General features: G+C 34.7%; 1 protein-coding gene across 1 annotated transcript in view; it reads right to left on the bottom strand.

The window, feature by feature from the left end:
- LOC111511028 (solute carrier family 41 member 3) overlaps positions 1-20,624 on the bottom strand; it is a 72,166-nt gene that overhangs the window by 32,444 nt on the left and 19,098 nt on the right. The window contains 1 exon segment of the mRNA XM_074184534.1: positions 8,943-9,081. Coding sequence (XP_074040635.1) covers positions 8,943-8,973 — 31 coding nt within the window. The 5' untranslated portion in view covers positions 8,974-9,081.

Raw genomic sequence — 20,624 nt, 5'->3', positions numbered from 1 at the left:
AGATTTCTTTTTGTGGAGATATATCAGACTCAGTTCATATGCGACGTCCACAAAATGTAGATGATTTAAAAAATAGTATCGGTATTCAAGGAAAACTACAAATGTGATATATGGCTGAATTCAGAATTTAATGCAAAATTCAAAAACCAATTGAAAATGCTGGATTACTATTTAAAAAAATTGGCGTCGGTGTCGCGACGCCCCAACGGACGGCGCCTAGTACTGGATATCTACGTAAATAAGAGGACCCTTTGACACCAAAATCATTTGCTTTCACGAAATTAGGATATTCTTTTTCAATTTTTTGATATTTGCCCTCGGATTTTCATATGGGACACCCTGTATATTCTTATTCCAACATTCATGGTGAAAAAGTGTTTTTATCATCTCTGAAAATTTGAATTTTTTCATTTTCACGAGTGATGAATTCATCATCCTATCAAAATAATTGAATGTATGGAACAAAATATATGTTCAACAAATTAATTTTGTTACTCATAGCTCAATTGGAGTAATTATTGAAACTATTGAAATTCATTTAAACTGCAGTTTTGAATTGCTAATATAGAAATTAGTTCCTTTATCCAATAAAAATGAATATTTATCAACTGTGTGATACGTATTTCAGATAATAATGTAATGTAGAAATGAACCACACTTCTCATCTGGAAGTTACATGTCACATATATTTATATTTACATCCTCCTATAGTCTATTTCAAAAGAGTGTAGAGTAATAAATCATGAAGTGTCATAAAATTTGCCTGAATTTCGTTGTCGTCCATGGGCGTAGGCAAATCTTAATAATTAATAATTAATAACTTAATAATTAAAGTAAATTAAAAATTACAGACATAGATAATAATAAAAGGCCATTTTTGGGAAGTAATTTGGTCTAAAACTAAGTACCTACATGTATTTAGGTAAGTAAAATTTCTTAAAAAAAGATTAAGATTAATTTTAGTGGTTCTTGTAAATTTATTTAATATGCAATTTGGGTTCATATACTTGAGCATGATTTCTCAAAAAAGGGTTAACACTTAGTTCCGAGGTGCCATGTCATTATAATAATCCCTTTTTGACCCTGCCCACCAATCATGCAATACCTATTAAACCCAGGTAATTAAGAAAAAGGGTTTAAATATATTGTAATGGTGTCTTAAACATTCGAGTTATAATAGTAATTGTTACTACACCAATTAAACGTACAGTGATATTGTGATATAGAAATAGTGAAAAAGTTATAAAATGGGGACATTTACTCCAAAGAAAAGAAGTGTAAAAAATTCTCCGCTATCTGTTTGCGAAAAAGTTATAATTTTAAATGTATATGATTGCATAAAACACGATCACCCTAGTTTGTCTGTGCAAGAAAGTGTTGAGCGATGTGCCCGAATGACTGGAATTGGACAGTCCACGATTTTTAAATTATTGCGAGAAAGAAAGATATCAGGCCAGGTAAGTCCATGCAAGAGAAAATCAGGAAGACCAATAAAAATCTTAGATGAAGACACCAAATGTGACATTCGAAGAAAAGTTCATTCGTTTTATTTTAAAGAGGAAATACCCACTCTTGAAAAAATATTTATCGAGATAAGCCAAGATAACGATATTCCTTTGATATCCAGAAAACTTTTATGGAAAACTTTAAAAAGTATGAATTTTGCCTGGGAAAAGCACAATCGAAAGGCACTATTACTGGAAAGTGATGAAATTGTTTGCTGGAGACGAAAATATTTGACAACTATAAAGCAGTACCGCAGAGAGCAAAAGAAAATTTTTTATCTTGATGAGACGTGGATAAACGAAGGTTATATAGTCAAAAAAATGTGGCAAGATAAAAATATAACAAGTTCTCGCCAAGCTTTCATAGAAGGCCTTTCGACGGGTATTAAAGTGCCTTCGGGAAAAGGGAAGAGGCTTATAATTGCTCACATTGGAAGCGAAGACGGATTTTTAAAAGAAGGTTTGTTAAGCTTTGAGTCGTGCCGGACGGGAGATTATCATGAGGACATGAATTCGGATGTCTTCGAAGACTACTTCGGGGAAATGTTAAAATTTCTTTCAGCTGATTCGGTCGTGGTTATGGATAATGCAAGCTACCATTCAAGGCGCTTAGAGAAGGTACCAACTTCAGCTTGGAGAAAGCAAGAAATTATTAACTGGCTGTCAAATAAAGGTATTCAGTTTGAGACGAATTAAGTAAAGAAGGAACTACTAGCCATAGTAAAACAACATAAATCTCGCTTCATGAAATATGCCGTAGAAGATGTAGCAGAAAAGTATAAAGTAACTGTGCTGCGCCTACCGCCATATCATTGCGAATTAAATCCTATAGAACTTATATGGGCACAAGTTAAAGGATATGTTGCAAGGCACAATACCACATTTAAAATGAAAGATGTCAAGGTATTGTTTGATCAAGCCATTATGGAAATCACATCAGAAAACTGGCAAAAAGCAATTCAGCATGTTTTAAAAGAGGAAGATAAAATGTGGGAACTGGACAACTTGGTCGATCAGGTGGTTGACCCTATAATTATAACACCAGGGGATGATGACAGTTCTTCGGATGAAGACTATACTGATGTAGAATAATTTAATTGAATTGTAAATATACTGTAGCGGGATAAGCAATCTGGACAGAGACCAGTGTATCAGTGACAGTGACACTTTTGCTTAGGTTAGGGTTTAGAATTAAGGGTAGTCTGAATAATTATTTTTTCGGAAGGTTCTCGAAAATTGTACCTAGTAATCTCTAGAACATTCAATTAGGGTATAAATAGAGTGTTGTTAAACGTTAAGGGAAGTTCACAGTTTTAGTATTGTTCAAGTGTCAAATTGTAATAACGTATCCAGTAAAGTTCTTGTCGTTTTTGTGAATAAATTGATTTAAAGTCCCCACAAGTGTTTCAATACGTAAAGTTCGTTCGTGTGTGTTTGTGAGTATTTCCCGATTTCGGTTCGTATATATTTTATTGTTACATTTTATATTTTTTTAATAACACTGTTCTGCTGTATTAAATTTTTATTTCCTTTAATATAATTTTTATGAATGCATATTCTTTTGGCAATTATTCCACTAGCGCGCCTCTGGCTCAGTATTTATCCGTCGATAACAATGGACAAATCCCTTAAAACAGGGTGATACCTACCTGCTCTTTATGAAACGACATAATTTTGCAATGCGGACTAGGGAAGTGACAGAATTTATTGACGGATCACCCTGTAGCGCTTTTGAATACTTAATGAGATTTTATTACTCTACACTCTTTTGAAATAGACTATAATTAAGTTTGATGTCGTTATTGGATCATTTCTGATGTGAAACTTCTATAGCCGTACATAAAACCGATTACTGGCGTGGCGACGCATGCCGTGGCGAAAGGTCGCCATGCGCAAGCGACTGTACGATTCTCTTTCCGCTGGTTCGGCATTCTGCTCTCTCTCTCTCTCTTGCTATTCTGAGCTCAGATATAGTGTATACAGTTGTGTTTGCTACAGTAAACATAACCTGTGTTTTACTGAATGAATAATGTTTAAAAATAATATGCCTGACAGTGATAACTCGGAAAATGGAAATGAGCAACTTCCTGCAAAGTGTGTCCCACTACGATACACTATCAAGTCATCAGTGAGTTAATTATATGTTTAGATTTTATAATTAATGTGGACATTTATCTGTGCACAATTTTCATAGCATATAATATTTTTAAATTAATAACTATTTATAACTAATTTTATTCTTATGAAAAATAATGCACTGAAACACTTTCGTGAAGAATATATTTCATAAAGACCGATAAAATTGTATTTCAAAATTATCTGATAGCGATAGTGCACGATAGCGATAGTGCACGAATGCTTTTCCATCACCACCAACCATCACAGGGGTCACAAAATATTATTATTATTGATGTTTCACATCTGCCAGACGTCCCGTGAAGCCTCACAATTTTTGTTTTCATTCACTTACCTCTCAATTGATTTCGAAGTAATAAAATGTTCAAAATCGTCTCACCATCCAAATACGGAATGAACACGAAGCACTATATCAGTTAATCAGTTATGATTAAAATTTTACTCGTAACGCACTTTATATTGGCGCTATCTAATCCATGTCTGACGAAAAATTCAGATTGACTTATCCACTACTCTCGTTCGTTTCAAGTTTCATTCGAAAATTACATCGCTGTAGGTTAATGTAGTCTTCCATAGTAATTTGTAATAAATGTAATAATAATAAACGTTATTTTCCTGTTTGTCTAAAAAATAAAATTTAACAATATGAACAAAAAACGAAAGAGCTTGTCTACAGTACAGTAACAGAACTTATGTAGGCGAAACATTATGCTCCATCAGTGTAAGACAAAATGAACATCGTGAATACATGACAAATAGACAGATTACTGGATCGTAGATAACGAATAATATTTTGAAACTCAGAATCGATTTCAAACAACATTCTGTATGTTTGATTAGAATATTGGATATGAAATTTGGCTATTCTATTTTTTTGATATCTGACAAAAGAAATTGAATCTAGGTGTTTTGAAAATAATTTTAGGTTTGTAAGGGTGAAGAGTTTGTCATTTGCTAAGTATATAATTAACCAAGTATAATGATTATTAATTTTAAAGAGTTAATCAATCAGAACAACTTATACTATCTTCAAAACTGAATGAGCGTTAGGCAACACAGAAGTATATCACTCTGGAGGATGCTGTATAATTAAAGAACTTAACATCAGTATCAGACAGCGCTGTCTTGACTTGCTAAGGTATCATCAGTGTTACCGCCTTCACTTTCAGGGTTGTTCTTTATATGACCAACGAACCGACAATTGAGTCCTCTGTCGAGACCTTAGATGGAATCTTCGTAAGGGGAGCTGTCATCGTCTTCACTTACATATTGTATAATAACTAATATCACCCAATTCCTCAAATTCATGGATCATTTCCTTATCTCTCTAATTTTCTATTTTTTCCGCAGGAGGATTGGAACACGACTAGGATGATACGAGAGAAGCATATACGGGGTCTGTTCAAAAAAATAAAATGAATTTTTATTTTGCTCAAGAAATATTTATTTATTCATTGATTTCTATTCTGTCACATTACCAGTTGTTTCCCTCAGATATAATACACTTGTGTCAGTATTACTTCCAACCTCGAAGCAGTTCTAATATTCACTTTGTAGTATCAGCTGTTTCAGCGGTTCGGTTGTTATCTCCCCAATATTTGCACAACACTATCCTTTCATGGTTCTCTTCAACTTTGGTGACATGAACAAGTCGCAGGAGGCCAAATCTGATAAATACGGTGGCTGTGACATGATTACGCTGTTGTTTTCTGCCAAAAACGAGTTAGCAGGTGTATTACAGTAATACAAAAACCATGATTTAATTTTCCACAGTACTGGACATTTTCTTCGTATTGCTTCTCGCAAGCAGCGCATAACTTCAAGATGATATTCCTTAATAACCGTGAGACCATGTGTGCATTACGCCACGGTAATCGAAGAAAACAGTGAGCAAAACCTTGACATTTGATCAAACTTTTTTTTTCTTAATTACATTTATTTAATGTCGCATCAACCTCGAGGGTTATTAGCGACAATTCAAATTTCACAAAATATTGATTTCTTGCAGCAGCTTTAAACATCTTAGAAAGGCAATTAGTTTTTCATAGTTACAATTTTGTCCTAACACTGCTTCAATTGAAGGGGGGATGTCGTACTCGACTCTCTCGTTGTAGTAAGATGCGTACTCAGATAAAATTTGTTTGACACTTATGGCACAGTCACAAACTTCACATGTAGAAGGATTATTACCATTGAGGATGTATTCATGAGTGAGGTGAGTATGCCCTAGTCGAAGACGTGACAGGATAACTTGCAATTATCTCGTTTTTGGAAGTGATTTCCAGGGTAAGACCAATGGTTTGATTGCTGATAACTTAGAGTTGGATCCATTCCATTACTGTTGCCATACGTTAGTAAGGATTCGTTTGTAAAACGGTTTCAGGTCAGGGTGGGCTATTTTTTTTTTCAATGTCTGTAAGTGGGTTAGTAATAGCATCGTTTACCAGCTGGTCGGCCCTTTCGTTGCCTGCTATACCAACATGTGATGGAACCCACATAAAGTGAATATGTTTACGTTTCTCAATGATTGAGTGGAGCTTATGTTTGATGTGAAGTATTATGGGGTGTTCTGGGTTTAGCTTCGTTATTACCTCCAGTGTACTCAGTGAGTCGGTAATTACCAAGAATTTTAAATGATCGCTTTTCTCTGCATATTCAAGTGCTTTCCATATGGCATAAAGTTCTCCTGAGAACACAGTGCTTACTACTGGTGATTTGAAGGAGTGATTGGAGGCAGTACTGGTGAATGCTGCCCCCACTCCTTTTTCTGATTTGGATGCGTCGGTGTATATCTGGATACAGTCTTCGAATTGTTGCAATAGTTGTTGAAAAGTTGAGTGAATTAGACTATGATTGGTGGTATTTTTCTCGAATTGTACGAGCCCTTTTTCAATTTCAATGCTTGGAAAGGCCCATGGAGCAGGATTAAGAATATTTGAGGTGTTGAAAATTTCAAGTCGATTGAATAGTAAGTTGGAAAGGAATCGATTGGGTCTCTCGTAGAATGGAATTGCCATTCCGAAAAAAACAGCTGAGCTGTTTTCTTTGGATACTTAATGGAGGTTCTCCTGACTCACAGTATAAACTTCCAATCGGACTTGTGTGGAATGCTCCAAAAGCAATTCTGAGCGCACAGTTTTGGATAGTGTCCAGTTTTTTGAAGCTCCCGTTTTTTGCAGAGGTGTACACTATAGAACTATAATTCAGTTTTGATATAATTAAAGATCTATAGATCAACATTAATATATTTGTATATGTACCCCATTATCTAGATGCAATATTTTTCATTATGTTTAGACCGCTCTGACAAGTCATTTTCAGGTATGTAATGTGCTCATTCCAGTTAAGTTTTTGAACGAATATCATACCCAGAATTTTATATGTTTGACATACTCAATATCTTTATTGTTGAGTTGTAATTTAGGCAAATTTTCTTTGGGTCTTTTCGTGAAATGGATACAGTTTGTCCTGCTTTCAGATATTCTTAGGCCTGATAGGACTGCATTCGCAGTCCAAAAGTGACGTTTTCGAATAATTATTACAATTATTCTTCCTTGTCCTTTGATACAATTCGTTCCATTATGATCGTCATTAGTAAACACTCACGAAAATTATCAATCAATGATATTATATGCATTTAATTTCGAAATTCATATCTTTGTTATTTATCAGATTGCTCTATGTCGAAATCAAGTATTCGGCATTGGTAAGTTACCTTCTAACTTTTATTGTCTTTAGAATTTTCCAGCTATGAGAAAAATATAATTCTTGCTACTATTTTCCACTTTGTAACCTCGTTATCCTATTGTTTATTGCCATTGATCAATATATATTGCAAAATACCGTGAAATTAAATTCTCAGAATTATATTGAACACATAGAAACCATGATAGATTGTAAACTTTTGTTTCATCAGTAGGTACTTCACTTTACGAAAATTATATTAATATGTTTGCTGAATGTAAACAATCTTTAAATGATGTATTTGTAAGAGGCAAGTGCAGTTCTGACTATCAACAGAGGACATGTTACTTTCTTTGTTTATATTCATTACTAACAGGCACGAAGTTTTGAAGGGAGTGACGAACGGTGAATATTCTATTCGAATAAAGACTGAGGTGGGAAAAAATGCAGAAACATAGATATGGTCATTTATGTCTATGGATCGTAATCAGACATGACAGCGATAGTGAGCGAACACAAATGCAGTATAATATCACATTTTTGATAGTTGAATAGAAAATTATTTTCAAGATATATTCATTTTTATATATAAAAACAAAAATTATTCTCATATTATGGTATTCAATTTTATCTCTTTATCTCTTTATCTCTTTTGGCTTTGCCAAACAAACATTGAACACCTGGATGGAAAGAAGATTCATGGACTTCTGGCAGAATCTTCCAGGATTGGCTCACTCCAAGGCGTTTATTCACCCTTCGAAGCTTGATTACAAACAGTTGTTGAACAGTAGGGATGAACTACGATGTCTAATAGGCCTTCTTACAGGTCATTGTCACTATAATTGTCATATGCAGAGACTTGGACTGTCGAAAGACAGTGTATATCACCTCTGTTTGGGAAATGTAGAAACAGAAGAGCATATACTATGTGCATGCCTCGCCGGGGACCGAATCAGGTTCTAAGAGTTCGGCAGATCCGTACTCATACCATCTGACCTGAAAGAATACTCACCATACAAACTAATCGGCTTCGTTAAGAAACTGGGGTTATTTGGCCGAGTGTGAATAGGTGTGAGCCACAATAAACCCTTGCGGGTCGCGGTGAAGGGTCGAATAGACTCACTCACTTGTGACCTTACCTAACATAACCAGAAATGACTCCTTTCATCAATTTTAGGCTGTTTTCCTTTTTCAAATTTCGTATTTGTATAATGAATTTTATTTATTCTATATAATAATTCACACCTGTAGTGTTCTTAGAATGAAAATATTGTTTTGCAAAACGTTGACATCTTGGGAAAGGAAGGTTTTGGCTTTCTCCATCTTTATACGAGTACAAAAACTTTTTAGAATCTTCCAAAGAAAGAATTAAACTAATAATTTTCAAAATAAACTCTTCACAGATATATGTAGATCATGCAAAAGAGTAACGTTCAGACACAAACCAGAAGAAAGAGCCTTTTCGAAACAACTACTCTCATATGAACATTGAATTATACAAAAAACACCTTTTTTTATTCAGTTTGCACTTCAACCATTCGTTATGGAATTGAATCAGATATCATCCACAGGATTGCTATACAATATAGTGTATGAAAGAGGTGAAATTTCACTTACATGGAACACTATCATCCTCAATGGCAGACATCCAATGTTTGAGAATAAGAAACTTGCCTCATTGCCTCTTCAGCACCAGCACTGGATAAAAGTGGAGAAGTAGATAGTGAAAACCTTTTTTTCCAAAAATAAATCCCTCCTGAAAACATACCCCTTTCAATTTAAATCTTCATCTTGTTTTATCCAGTGAAGAAACCAAAAACTGTTTTGTGCTTTTTATATTCAGATCCAATCAGAATAAGGCTTTCAAGAAAAATGGACTGGGATATACCGTGGATATACCGAGTCTTTCAGAAGTAGTTTTGTCAAATATGGTGGCTTATGGTGGCTGTTATATTTGACCACAACCATTTTCATGAAACAGTTGTCGTATCTGATTCTAGAGGATTCATTCCTCGTGTTTTCATGAGAAACGTGTGAGTTATCTTATATTTTTCTATATTATTTCATAGAAAACTAGCAAACCCACGCTAGAATTTGTCAATGGTATTTCCCTATGAGGTTGTTTATATAAATTCCACGGAATGTTTCTTCTAGAGAAACACCTTACTCTCAACAGAACAAAATTATGTTGATGATGCTAACTTGATTAGCAAAACGTGCGTCGAGAGATGGAGAAGTGTTTTCAGTAAATTAGTTTCATGCACAGAGGTTTCCAATTATCATGTTTATATTAAATTGATCATATAGTTATCAAAAGAGAGTCTTCTCAACAAACTCATTGCCAAAGTACTCCAAATTTTTGTTGGAAAAGTTTGATACTGAAAGTAACATAACTTTTGCTACTATTTTTGTCAGCTAACGAACTACTTGGAATATACCTACCCATAATTTTCATATTTTTCAAAAGTGGTCTTCGAGGGCGTTCGGGAATCAATAAAATATGTTTTTTGATTTCGATTCGCCCAATATTATGAAAATAGATTTTGTTCAATTTTTCAGTTGATATTGAAAAGATTACATTTTTGAAATATCTTCCTATCAAAACAAACTCTTCAACTGAGTTTTTGCGATGGTTAATTGTTATCTCTGATATAAAGAAATCGAAGGTAGGAGACTTTGAATATTATTGGAGTTTTTTCTCAACACCCAACCGTTATTTTAACACCTCGACATGTGTTTCGATCACCAAGTGATCATCTTCAAGATGAAGATCAAGTTTCATTACTACACAAAGGTTCCAGTGCATCACAAGTAGAAGACTTTGTTTCAACTCTTAAAAAAAAGAGAACTCCAAATATTGAGTTCACATATGAAATTGAAAACAACGAGGAGTTACCATTCTTGGATATCTTAGTAATGAGATGTTTACAGAAGAATCAGCAGTACTTTTAGATATAGCGCACACCATTGTAAACAACGCAAAAGGGCAGGTCTGATCTTTCCTGTCTTGCTATCAGCGACATGCAGCTTGTTAAATCTAGAAAGAGACTTGAGAATTATTTCTTTCTTTCTTTCTCTCTCTCTCTCACCCTCGCTCTCATAGTCTTCTAACGAACGCACATCTAGTTGGCGGGACCATAACTGGTATTCTTCAAATATTGTTAATAAGTTAAAACGGACGTGTAAATTCTGGAAAAATCTTCGCAAATCTTCGAATTTTCAAAAAGACATAGATTCTATGACAAAAACTATATTCCCCAGACTAAGCGAGCAATTAGAACTCGTTTCAAAGTGCACGCAGCGCGTATCCGATTTCGAAGACAGAAAAATCTACTGTCGCTAATACGCCGGGAGAACGGTCATAAAATATATTGAAAGTGTGAAATTGTTGAGAGAAGTACATGGGACTAGATTTCGGATGCTTCCAAAGGTCTGGAAATAACAAAAACATGAGAACTATGAACAGCGACAAAGGTCCCATTTCAAGCAGCCCATTGTATTTCTCTTTATGAATCACTCTGTTAAAATTTGGGGCAACTTTACCGCTACATTAACGCTTAGTATCTTGCATATTGGTGAATAATTTAAAAAAGTATATTGCATCGATACCTAAAACTCTTATACGAAACATGTATTTGATAACATTGGCCCTCCTTCGTCGTTCATGTGCGTTTCAAAGTCCACATGAAAGGTAATTTGGAAAGGTAATTTTGAGCTCTGTTGAAATATACAAGAATATACAAAGTGTTTCATTGGAAAAATAGTTTCATATCAATAACTATTGATTTCTCATTTGAAAAAATTAGTTTTTTACACTATTGAATTCTACGCAAAAATGGTTCTATAGAAACAAGAAATTTTAGACAGGAAAAATGTTACACTACTTTTCGAAAATGCACATTTTCGAAAAACATGCTGTGATTCAGAAACGATGATAGGTATAAATATGCGGTTTTCACCATTCAATCTGTCATAAAATTTGACCCTCAGACACAGCCATCGGTTTTCATCTATCTAGTTTGAAAACAGCAGTTTCCCTTTAAAATTGTCCAATTTGGCACACTCTGTACAAGGCAGCCTAGGTAGGTCATGGCTGTGACAATCAGTGCCAGAATATCAGGCCTATTTGTTCCATCATTTATTCAATATAGATTAATTTAATTTCCGAAAATTTATGGGCTAGAATGATTTAACTTTTTTACTTTAACCTCGATTGAGGGAAATGGAAGTCAACCAAATGCTGATATTTCATCAAGCAAAATTCAACGACCATTTGTCGATGTCCTTTATTGTAGGCAGACAATAGACAAACGTTATTTTTTTCTCTGTCCCGAACGAACGGGTAATTTTGGTTCTGTTTCATGTACAATGATTTTTTGATTGATATCACTGCCATGAAAATCTCGTTTTTCACAATATTATAACTAATAATCGTCACGATTGAAAAATAATAGCATCTCCTATTGTTATATATCAGTTATTAAAAATCACACATAGTAATAAATAGTCAACCGTCACACTAACAGTAAGGTCGTACAAAAATTCCAGCTTTAATCGATAATCGCTATTGTTCTGATAGTATTGTTTATATTTAGGTATGAAACTGATAACTCCGCCACTTGATACTTATGACGATTATAATAATATCTGAACGTGGCTTAAAAATGATTATACTAATTTTGTGTATGTACATTATTAGTATTATCATTTAATCCCACAAAAGTAACAATTGACGTATGGTAGCTATAATATATCTACATACACAAAATAGTCAATGAAGGATTTCATTAGGTAATAAGTACCAAATCTTTCCTTACATTATCATAATAATATACATAAAATTGAGTAATAATCTGAGCTTTTCTCAAATCAAACAAAATCAATATTAAATAGTTCAACTTAGATTAGTTTGAGTTATCACTTGTGTCGGGTGTCCCGAGACGCACAAAGTTTTCTCATTGAGTTTTAGTTTTCTATTAGATAGATAGATAGACATATACTTTATTCACCAAGGAAATACAATCTTATTGACAAAGCTTGTTAAAAAATCAAAAACACAAATATCCCAATAACACAATTTGAGCAAAACTAAGTTCACATATCTAATAGATGAAATATAACAATAAAAAATAAAATTTAACGACGTTTGTCGAAAGAATAATTTGTATAGTCCCTTTCAAAAAATGTAAAAACAAATATACACAATTTGAACATGAGTTCACATGTCATGGCAATAAAATAAGATATAAGTATCACACTATAAAATAGGATTTGAAGTTTAGGTGTCAATATGACCAATAACAAAAAAGCACATACCTATATTGAATCACAGCAAAGTTCCATTGTAATATTCATCCAAATTGTAGTACGCTTTTGTTGCAAGAGCATCTTTAACAAAAAGCGATTTCTTATTCGTGATCGATGAGGCTAATTGCACACACACCGATTGTGGACGGCCGATTTTATACCGGTGATCGACGCCGATCACCAGTAGGCATGTGTGCCAGGACCCGTACCCACATGTGGTTCACTATTGAAATTTGGACGACCGGTATAAAAACGGCCGTCCAAAATCGGTATGTGTGCATTTAACGTAAAGATGCGTAATCACCAAAAAAGCGAGCACGAGCGAGCATAAGCGAGTATTCGTGTATGTTTGGTCGTGTTCACTCATGTTCGCTCGTGTTTGCTCAACATATTGTTGTCTCGTCCACACCAGAACGAATATCTTCAAGTTTGTAGTCGTAGTTGATCCATCTATTTTGTGCGAGCATTTGTGTATGTTTGCTCGTGTTCGCTCATTATTTATTATTGATGCAGAATGCTCGTTCACTCTTGTCCGCTCTTGTTCGCTCGTACTCGCTTTTTTGGTGAATACGCACCTTGAGGCTAATTGCACACACACCGATTGTGGACGGCCGATTTTATACCGGTCGTCCAAATTCCAATAGTGAACCACATGTAGGAACGGGACCTTGCACACATACCTACCGATGATCGACGCCGATCACCGGTCGGCGTGTGTGCCAGATCCCGTTGCCACATGTGGTTCACTATTGGAATTTGGACGACCGGTATAAAATCGGTCGTCCAAAATCGGCGTGTGTGCATTTAGCGTAACGCTTACTGCACAGTGCACGCTTAGTGAGTCTGCAAGCACTCGGTACCAATGAAATATCGGTCGATTTTATAATTAGCCTAACGCTATTTGCACACACACCGATTTTGGACGGCCAGTATAAAATCGGCCGATATTTTATTGGTAGCGGGTGCATGCACACTTACTGGATTTTTATCGGTCAAATAATCAGTTACTTTATTGTCGTAATTAGCACGCACTACCAAAACGAAGTTAATGCGTAATAACTACAATTTCACCTGCATTCGAGACTGGAATGGTCGGTAAAAAACCGGTGAGTATGCAAGAATGTATTTAGTCATGTACGCCACTACTTCCCGGTACTGCCGGCGATACAGTGGCAGTGGACGGCTGCTCACCGGTATTTTACTGGCAACGATCACCGGTCGGCGTGTGTGCCAGGTCCCGTTCCCACATGTGGTTCACTAATGGAATTTGGACGACCGGTACAAAGTCGACCGTCCAAAATCGGTGTGTGTGTGCAACTAGCGTAACGAAGCTCTGGTTTGCAACAGACTACCGCAATGACATTTATATATCTTCAATAAATACGGTTTGAGTTTTCTCGTCGAGCTCATAGACGGCGTCATCGTAGAGAGAGTTCTCCATGATTACTTACAACTCGTTTTCTTCAGGAATCATGCACTTTTGTATGATTATCGGTTTCATGATACCCATGTTATTCATAATATTTTCATGATATAACCTCATAATGAGAAATCATGTATCTAAAGAAGAAAGTAATACAAATCATGAAATTGTGAAACAACAACAAAAATTAATTGGCACTCCAGGGCGACTTGATTGATTCCAGTGGCGCATTTGCTTTTTCAGCTGCCGGGTTTTCCGGCAGCTGATTACACTTCAAGATCTGAAGATCTTGAAGTGTGATTCAAATTTATTTAAATCATTTGACGAAGAAGAAGCGAAAACATCAATTGTTGGCGACAAAAATGCATACTTTGAAAAACTTGATTAGCTCATCGTAAACGAATCGAGATTCACTCTTCGCGGTGTGAAAAAAAAAAGCTCATAAGGACCTTTTTTTCCTCTATTGACAATCCGCCCCGGCCTTGGTGCCGACATGAATATACATGGATTGTTATCTTGTAAGAAAAGCCCACAAGCTAGGAATCGCACATTGAAAGGTAATACCTTGTTGAACCTCAGCTTGCCCAACTTCTGAAGGTTGTCGTTTATAGGGGCACGACAGCTGGTTAACGAAAAAACAGATTTCAGCAGAAACAGATTGTATTACATTTCTCATTGGGAACGGTTTTAATCCATTGTCATGTACCGTTTTTATCATTTAACAATGACAGTGAGAGTGATAGTAATACTGTAAGAATGCTTAAGAGTGAAGGCACACTTTCAGAATCGAGTATTTTATTAGTTTTTTTTTTTTGTGAAAACTCCCTTATGATTTCAAATAATTTAAATGAAAGGTGAGATGCATGAAAAAAATGTTTTCGAATCAGAAAAAAGGCGAGTGTTCTTGAGACCACCCGACTGAAATAAAACTTCTTCAGCTCCATCTTTATATACATTTATACAGTGTCACACATAAAGTTCGCGACATATAGAATTTTTTTATTGATAGATATAATGAATATTTGACTTCGCTGTTAGTTCGTACTTGAGAAATGAGTAAAAAAACCTTTTTCCTTTTGATTCCTGCTGCAGTTTTTTTCAACACCAAATAGTTATTTAAAATAACGGTTTGGTGTTGGGAAAAAACTCCAGTATTATTCATTACTACACCAAAGGTTCCAAACAGTGCTTCACAAGTAATCTTTCCTTTTGTTATGTGCTATTCTGACCCTGTGAAATTTGACATATTTTTTCGAAAATCCCCAAAAAATTTGAACTCTCCACTGTCAGCGAGTGTTCTTTAGACCACACGACTGAAATAAAATTTCCTCAGCTCTATTTATACGTACATATATACAGTGTCACACATAAAGTTCGCGACATATGGAAGTTTTTTATTGAGAGATATAATGAATATTGAGCGACAGCGGAAATGCACAAGAGTCATGGCTCACATATTTGAGGATGCATAACTCTAAGATTGTAGATAATTTCGTTGTCCAATTGAAATCCACGATGAAATGCACACACTGTGGATACTCTTCAGTAACATTTGATCCTTTCTGGGATTTGTCTCTCTCCATACCACAAAGAACCGACCAATTGAGTTTGTGGCAATGCTTAGATTATTTTACAGGAGAAGAAACTTTGGATGGAATTGAAAAACCGACGTGTTCGAAATGCAAGGAAAAAAGAAAATGCATAAAGTCCCTATCAATCCACAAGTTTCCCTATATTTTAGTAATACATTTAAAAAGATTCTCTCCAACGGAAAGTAGAGGCAAATGAATGATGTCATCGAATTTCCTCTAGAAGGATTGGATATGGACAATTTTGCAGGAGAAAATGTGGCTACTTGTTATAATCTATATGCACTTTTAAATCACAGTAGGACTACTAACAGAGGACTTTATACAGCATACTGCAGACACCCGTATACTAGCGCATGGCACAAATACAACGATTCACACGTGTCACCAATTTCACCAAAGTCGCTTGTGAGTGGAGAAGCATACGTCCTCTTTTATGTAAAGGATGGAACAAAATCGCGCCTTTAAGATAACCGAGGGAAAGTTTCTTTGTGCAATTATAATTTATTTTTTGTTAATTTCTTACATAGTAGAACTTAATATTGTGATTTTTTAATAAGTCAGTATAAGTCGAGAACAGTTGCAATAAATATATGAATATTAGACTTCGCTGTTAGTTTTTGCTTGAGAAATGAGTAAAAAAATCCTTTTCCCTTTTGAATAGGTACTACTGGAGTTCCAAAATTCATTATTACACAAAAAATTCCGAACAGTGCATTACAAGTACTCTTTCCTCTTGTCATGTGCTATTCTAAACCTGTGAAATTCGACAATTTTTTTTCGAAAATCCTCAACAAAAATTTTTTGGAAACTTGACAAAAAAGTTTCCAATTGTATGCCATTGCTTGAAATTTGAACTCTCTACTGTCACTCTACTTTTTTTCCAGTTTTTTTTTATTTTCGAAACTTTCGCTCTATCGATTGTTACGAAACATGATTCAAATTTCATAATTTTGATGAATACGAGACTTCAATGTCATATCTTGCCCAGAAAATACCCGCATTAGCCTATTACCAGAAAAAGAAATAAATACATCTCCAGAAATTTGTCTTTGTTGTTGCAAAGTTCAGCTAGCTTTTTCATTTCATTGTTGAACTGATTCGGATTTTCAATGTATGGACATATAAACTAAACATTGACCTACAGTTTCATAACTATTCAAAAGACTTTCGTTCTAGGGATTTGTACTAAACATGATATAAAATTTGGTAATTTTAAACATTATAAGAGAAATGCAACATGTCGTGAAGAAAATACTAGGTACTGATCAAATCAAAATAAAATATTTCACTAGTAGGCTTTTGAAGCGAAATTTTAGTTTCAATTAATGTCAAATTATAGTATTTAATGACTTGAGTTGTTTTGTGTACAGATTTACAGTACAGATTACATATAATTCACAAATGAGTTTCATATACAATGTTATCCATACAAGAGAAAGTTGATATCGTTTTTTATGTGGTGAGAATGTGCCATATCGAGATGTTGCTTGTAATTTCAATCACTGGCATCCAGGAAAAAATATTCACTATAGTACCGTGGAAATAATATTGAAAACATTCAAAGAAACTTGCTCTGTGGACAATCGTCTCAAAAAAATACATAATCCAATAAAGTATAATGAAGAAAAAAAACTCAATATTTGTTTGAGCGTTATTGAAAACGAAAAAACTAATAGGAGTATTAGTGAAGATACAGGGGTTGGCAGAGAAATTGTGAGAAGAATTTTGCACAAAATTAACTTCCATCCCTATAAGCCAAAGTTTATGCACACATTCTTTAATTTTATTCATTATTTTCATTATTGGATACTTCAGTAATTACTGTCGTTGATTGTAAGATCGAGACAATAGGCTTATGGTATGAAAGATATCTAGAGAAAACTGCATCGATTGTTGTTCCATGTGTTGTGGTAGGTTCATTTCGTTTATTATTCATTTGTAGTTCTAATTTATCTTGTAAAAAGTTCAGTAATATATCTCCTTATACCTCCCTCTTCACTTCCGTTCGCTTCGCCCGATCACACTTTTCGTAACGCTTTTGTCACTCATTCATCCACTTACTCCCCAGGTCAAGCGCGCGTTAACAAGTTTTACTTCAAAATATTTTCATTTAACACACCTTAAGGACTCTCTTTCCTAGACAAAATTGGAAAATATTCAATAATTTCTTCGTTCCTTCAACGAAGGAACGGTCAAGTTAGTCATCACATGTTGAAAGGTAATATTAGGGAAACGTAATTAGTTAGTCAACTGAACCCTGTCTGTGCTAAAATATAGAAATCAATATTCATAGAGAAATTAACAAAAAAGAAATAGTGGTAAGTAAATTGATAACGAAGAAAATAACGGGGCAATTGAATCAAAGTTATTACAGAAAGAAAGGAGCAATGGGTACGATTCTGGGTTAACAAAAAGTAATCAGTTCCTTGATTCAATGGATTCGGTATCCTGAAACGACTCTATGTAGTTTTTCTACGAGTAATCCGATTTTATTGAATCTTTCAGTAGCCTATTGAGAAAAAATGTTTTAAATAGATATAGACAAAATGAAAAATAGTTGAACGATAACTGTCGCTTCCTCATAGTGATAGAAATAGTAATATCTGCTAGATAACGTATAAACTCGTAACATATAACACATAAACAGTATAAATCTATACAGGGTGTAACTAAATAAGTGTAAAATATTTAAGGAGGTGATTCCTCATCGAAAAGATAGGATCTTTCATAAAAAGATATTTTATTGGTCAGTCGGTAGCCAAGCGGTTCGGCGTGGGTGCTTTGTTCACTCACTCGAATTGACTGCCGTGTTGGTCGGTGGTTCAAGCCCTAGTCCGAACGATCGATCTTCACTTGCTACCGTCCAACCCGTGTTAGGAATCACACGTTAAAAGGTAAGACCTCGTTAATCCTTAGCTCGCACAAGTTTCGACTTCTGAGGGTTGTCGTTCGTAGGGGTGCGACAGCTGGTTAACGGAAAAACAGATTTTAAACAGATTTTTAAACAGATCCCTTGTTAAGATACAGCCCCTTAAAGGGGGTACATAAAATTTGTATAACAACTTTTTTCACAAGCACTAAAAAAGTTACAATATTGAAATTATCCTGACGTTTTGTACTACCAAAAAGACACTTAGCCAGTAATTTATTTGATTTACCCCATGGTTGTAAGGGGTGGAAAACGCAACTCCTAAAATTTATTTCCAATGTAACTTTCTGTCTTATTATTTGTTTACCATTTGAAATTTCATTTCCGATAGCCTGTTTCATTTCTAACAAAAAATGTTTCTTGGGTTTTTTGCCCAAAATGAACCAGTGCGCAGCAAAAAATCATTTTATGAACAACTACAGAGATACATCGTCATAAATGCGAACTGGATTTATTGTTATTTTGTAGTTAGTACCTGCATTAAACGATTGAAGGATGATAAACAAAACGGATGTATTAATAACAAAACACACAACATGTAGAAATCATAGTAATTGTTCAATAAGTCTACCTTCAGACATTGCGCATGCGTCTAGACGTCGGCGCATTGAGCCACGTATTCGCTCAAATATTCCTGGAGTCTCTCTGATTACCCTGCACGCATCGATGATGCGGTTTCTTGAGTCCTCTACATCGGCCGGATCGGCGGCCTGCTTTTGGCCGCCGATCCGAACTAGTTGTCTTGCAATGAAAGCTGCAATGTTCGACAGAGAACATTTTTGATGTTGAAATTCAATTCTTCTGTCGTGATCATTTTTCAGAAGTTTTTGAATAGTTTGCATCGCATATGGATGCAATTCACATTTCCTTATAACTATGTGCCTATGGATACATAAAATACATATTCATCCCAATAATGATGAAATGAAAGATTAACCAAACAGAATGAATTTGTTAGGAATGATGGATGTGATGATTTTGTTTTCAGACACAAACAATCAAGTGAAAGATTATTATTTGATTTATCAATAAAACTGACATAATCAAAATGATCGATGATTTGAATAATGGAATTCAATTCCATCAGTGTATACATATAGTCACATAATCATTGGTAGGTAAAATGAAAATGAACAGAACAGCTATTGATGACATATGTAATAGGTGTCCCCTCTTTCAGTGGTACAGAATGGGCCAAATTCGACACTTTCAAAGGGAAACTACTGTTTTCAAACGAGATAGATGAAAACTGGTAGCTGTGTCTGAATGTCAAATGATGATAAACTCAATGGTGAAAACCGAATATCGATATCTATTATCGTTTCAGAGTTACAGCTTGTTTTTCGTAAATGTGCATTTTCGAAAAGTTGCTGTAACTTTTTTTTCTGTCAAAAATTTCCTGTTTCTATGGAAATATTTTCAAAACATTTTTTATCGTAGAATTCAATGGTGGAAAAAACTATTTTTTTCAAATGAGATATCAATAATTATTATTGGTGGAAAACTATTTCTTCAATTGGGCACCCTGTATATTCCTGCATATTTCTATAGATTACCTTTCCAAAAATGTAGCACACCCAACGTTTTGCTAGAATCATCTTTGAAATTTAGTGCTTTTAAGTTTTTTCATACAGACTCTGGAAAACACAGGTAGCTGTCAAATTTGGATTTAAGCAGTAAAGACGCTCTTCAATTAGTGGTTTTTGTTCAATTTTCAAACACATTCGCAATGAAGTATAAGAATTATGAAAAATGGGATATGATAGTGTTTTATACAAACCGGAAAAAATGCAGAAGCAACAAGCAATTTGTATCACGAGAGGTAGCCAGAGAGAAGACAACCATTTAGAGACAATTCTTATTCTTGGGCACAACAAAATCCTCATTTTATTATTGAACAGAGAAGTCAAGGCAGATTTGGATTTAGTTTGTTGGCAGGTGTTTTCAGAAGTAAAATTATCGGCCCGTTCATTAATAATAGCACTCTCTCATATCAGAGGTGTTAAGAAATTTTATGGCAAAATATTGAACCATTCGTTGATGAATTG

The sequence above is a fragment of the Leptinotarsa decemlineata genome, unplaced genomic scaffold, assembly GCF_025532065.1.
Source record: "Leptinotarsa decemlineata unplaced genomic scaffold, Ldec_3_MD MMD2_tig00026354_RagTag_RagTag, whole genome shotgun sequence".
NCBI lineage: Eukaryota > Metazoa > Arthropoda > Insecta > Coleoptera > Chrysomelidae > Leptinotarsa > Leptinotarsa decemlineata.
This window is presented reverse-complemented; position numbering and strand designations above follow the sequence as displayed.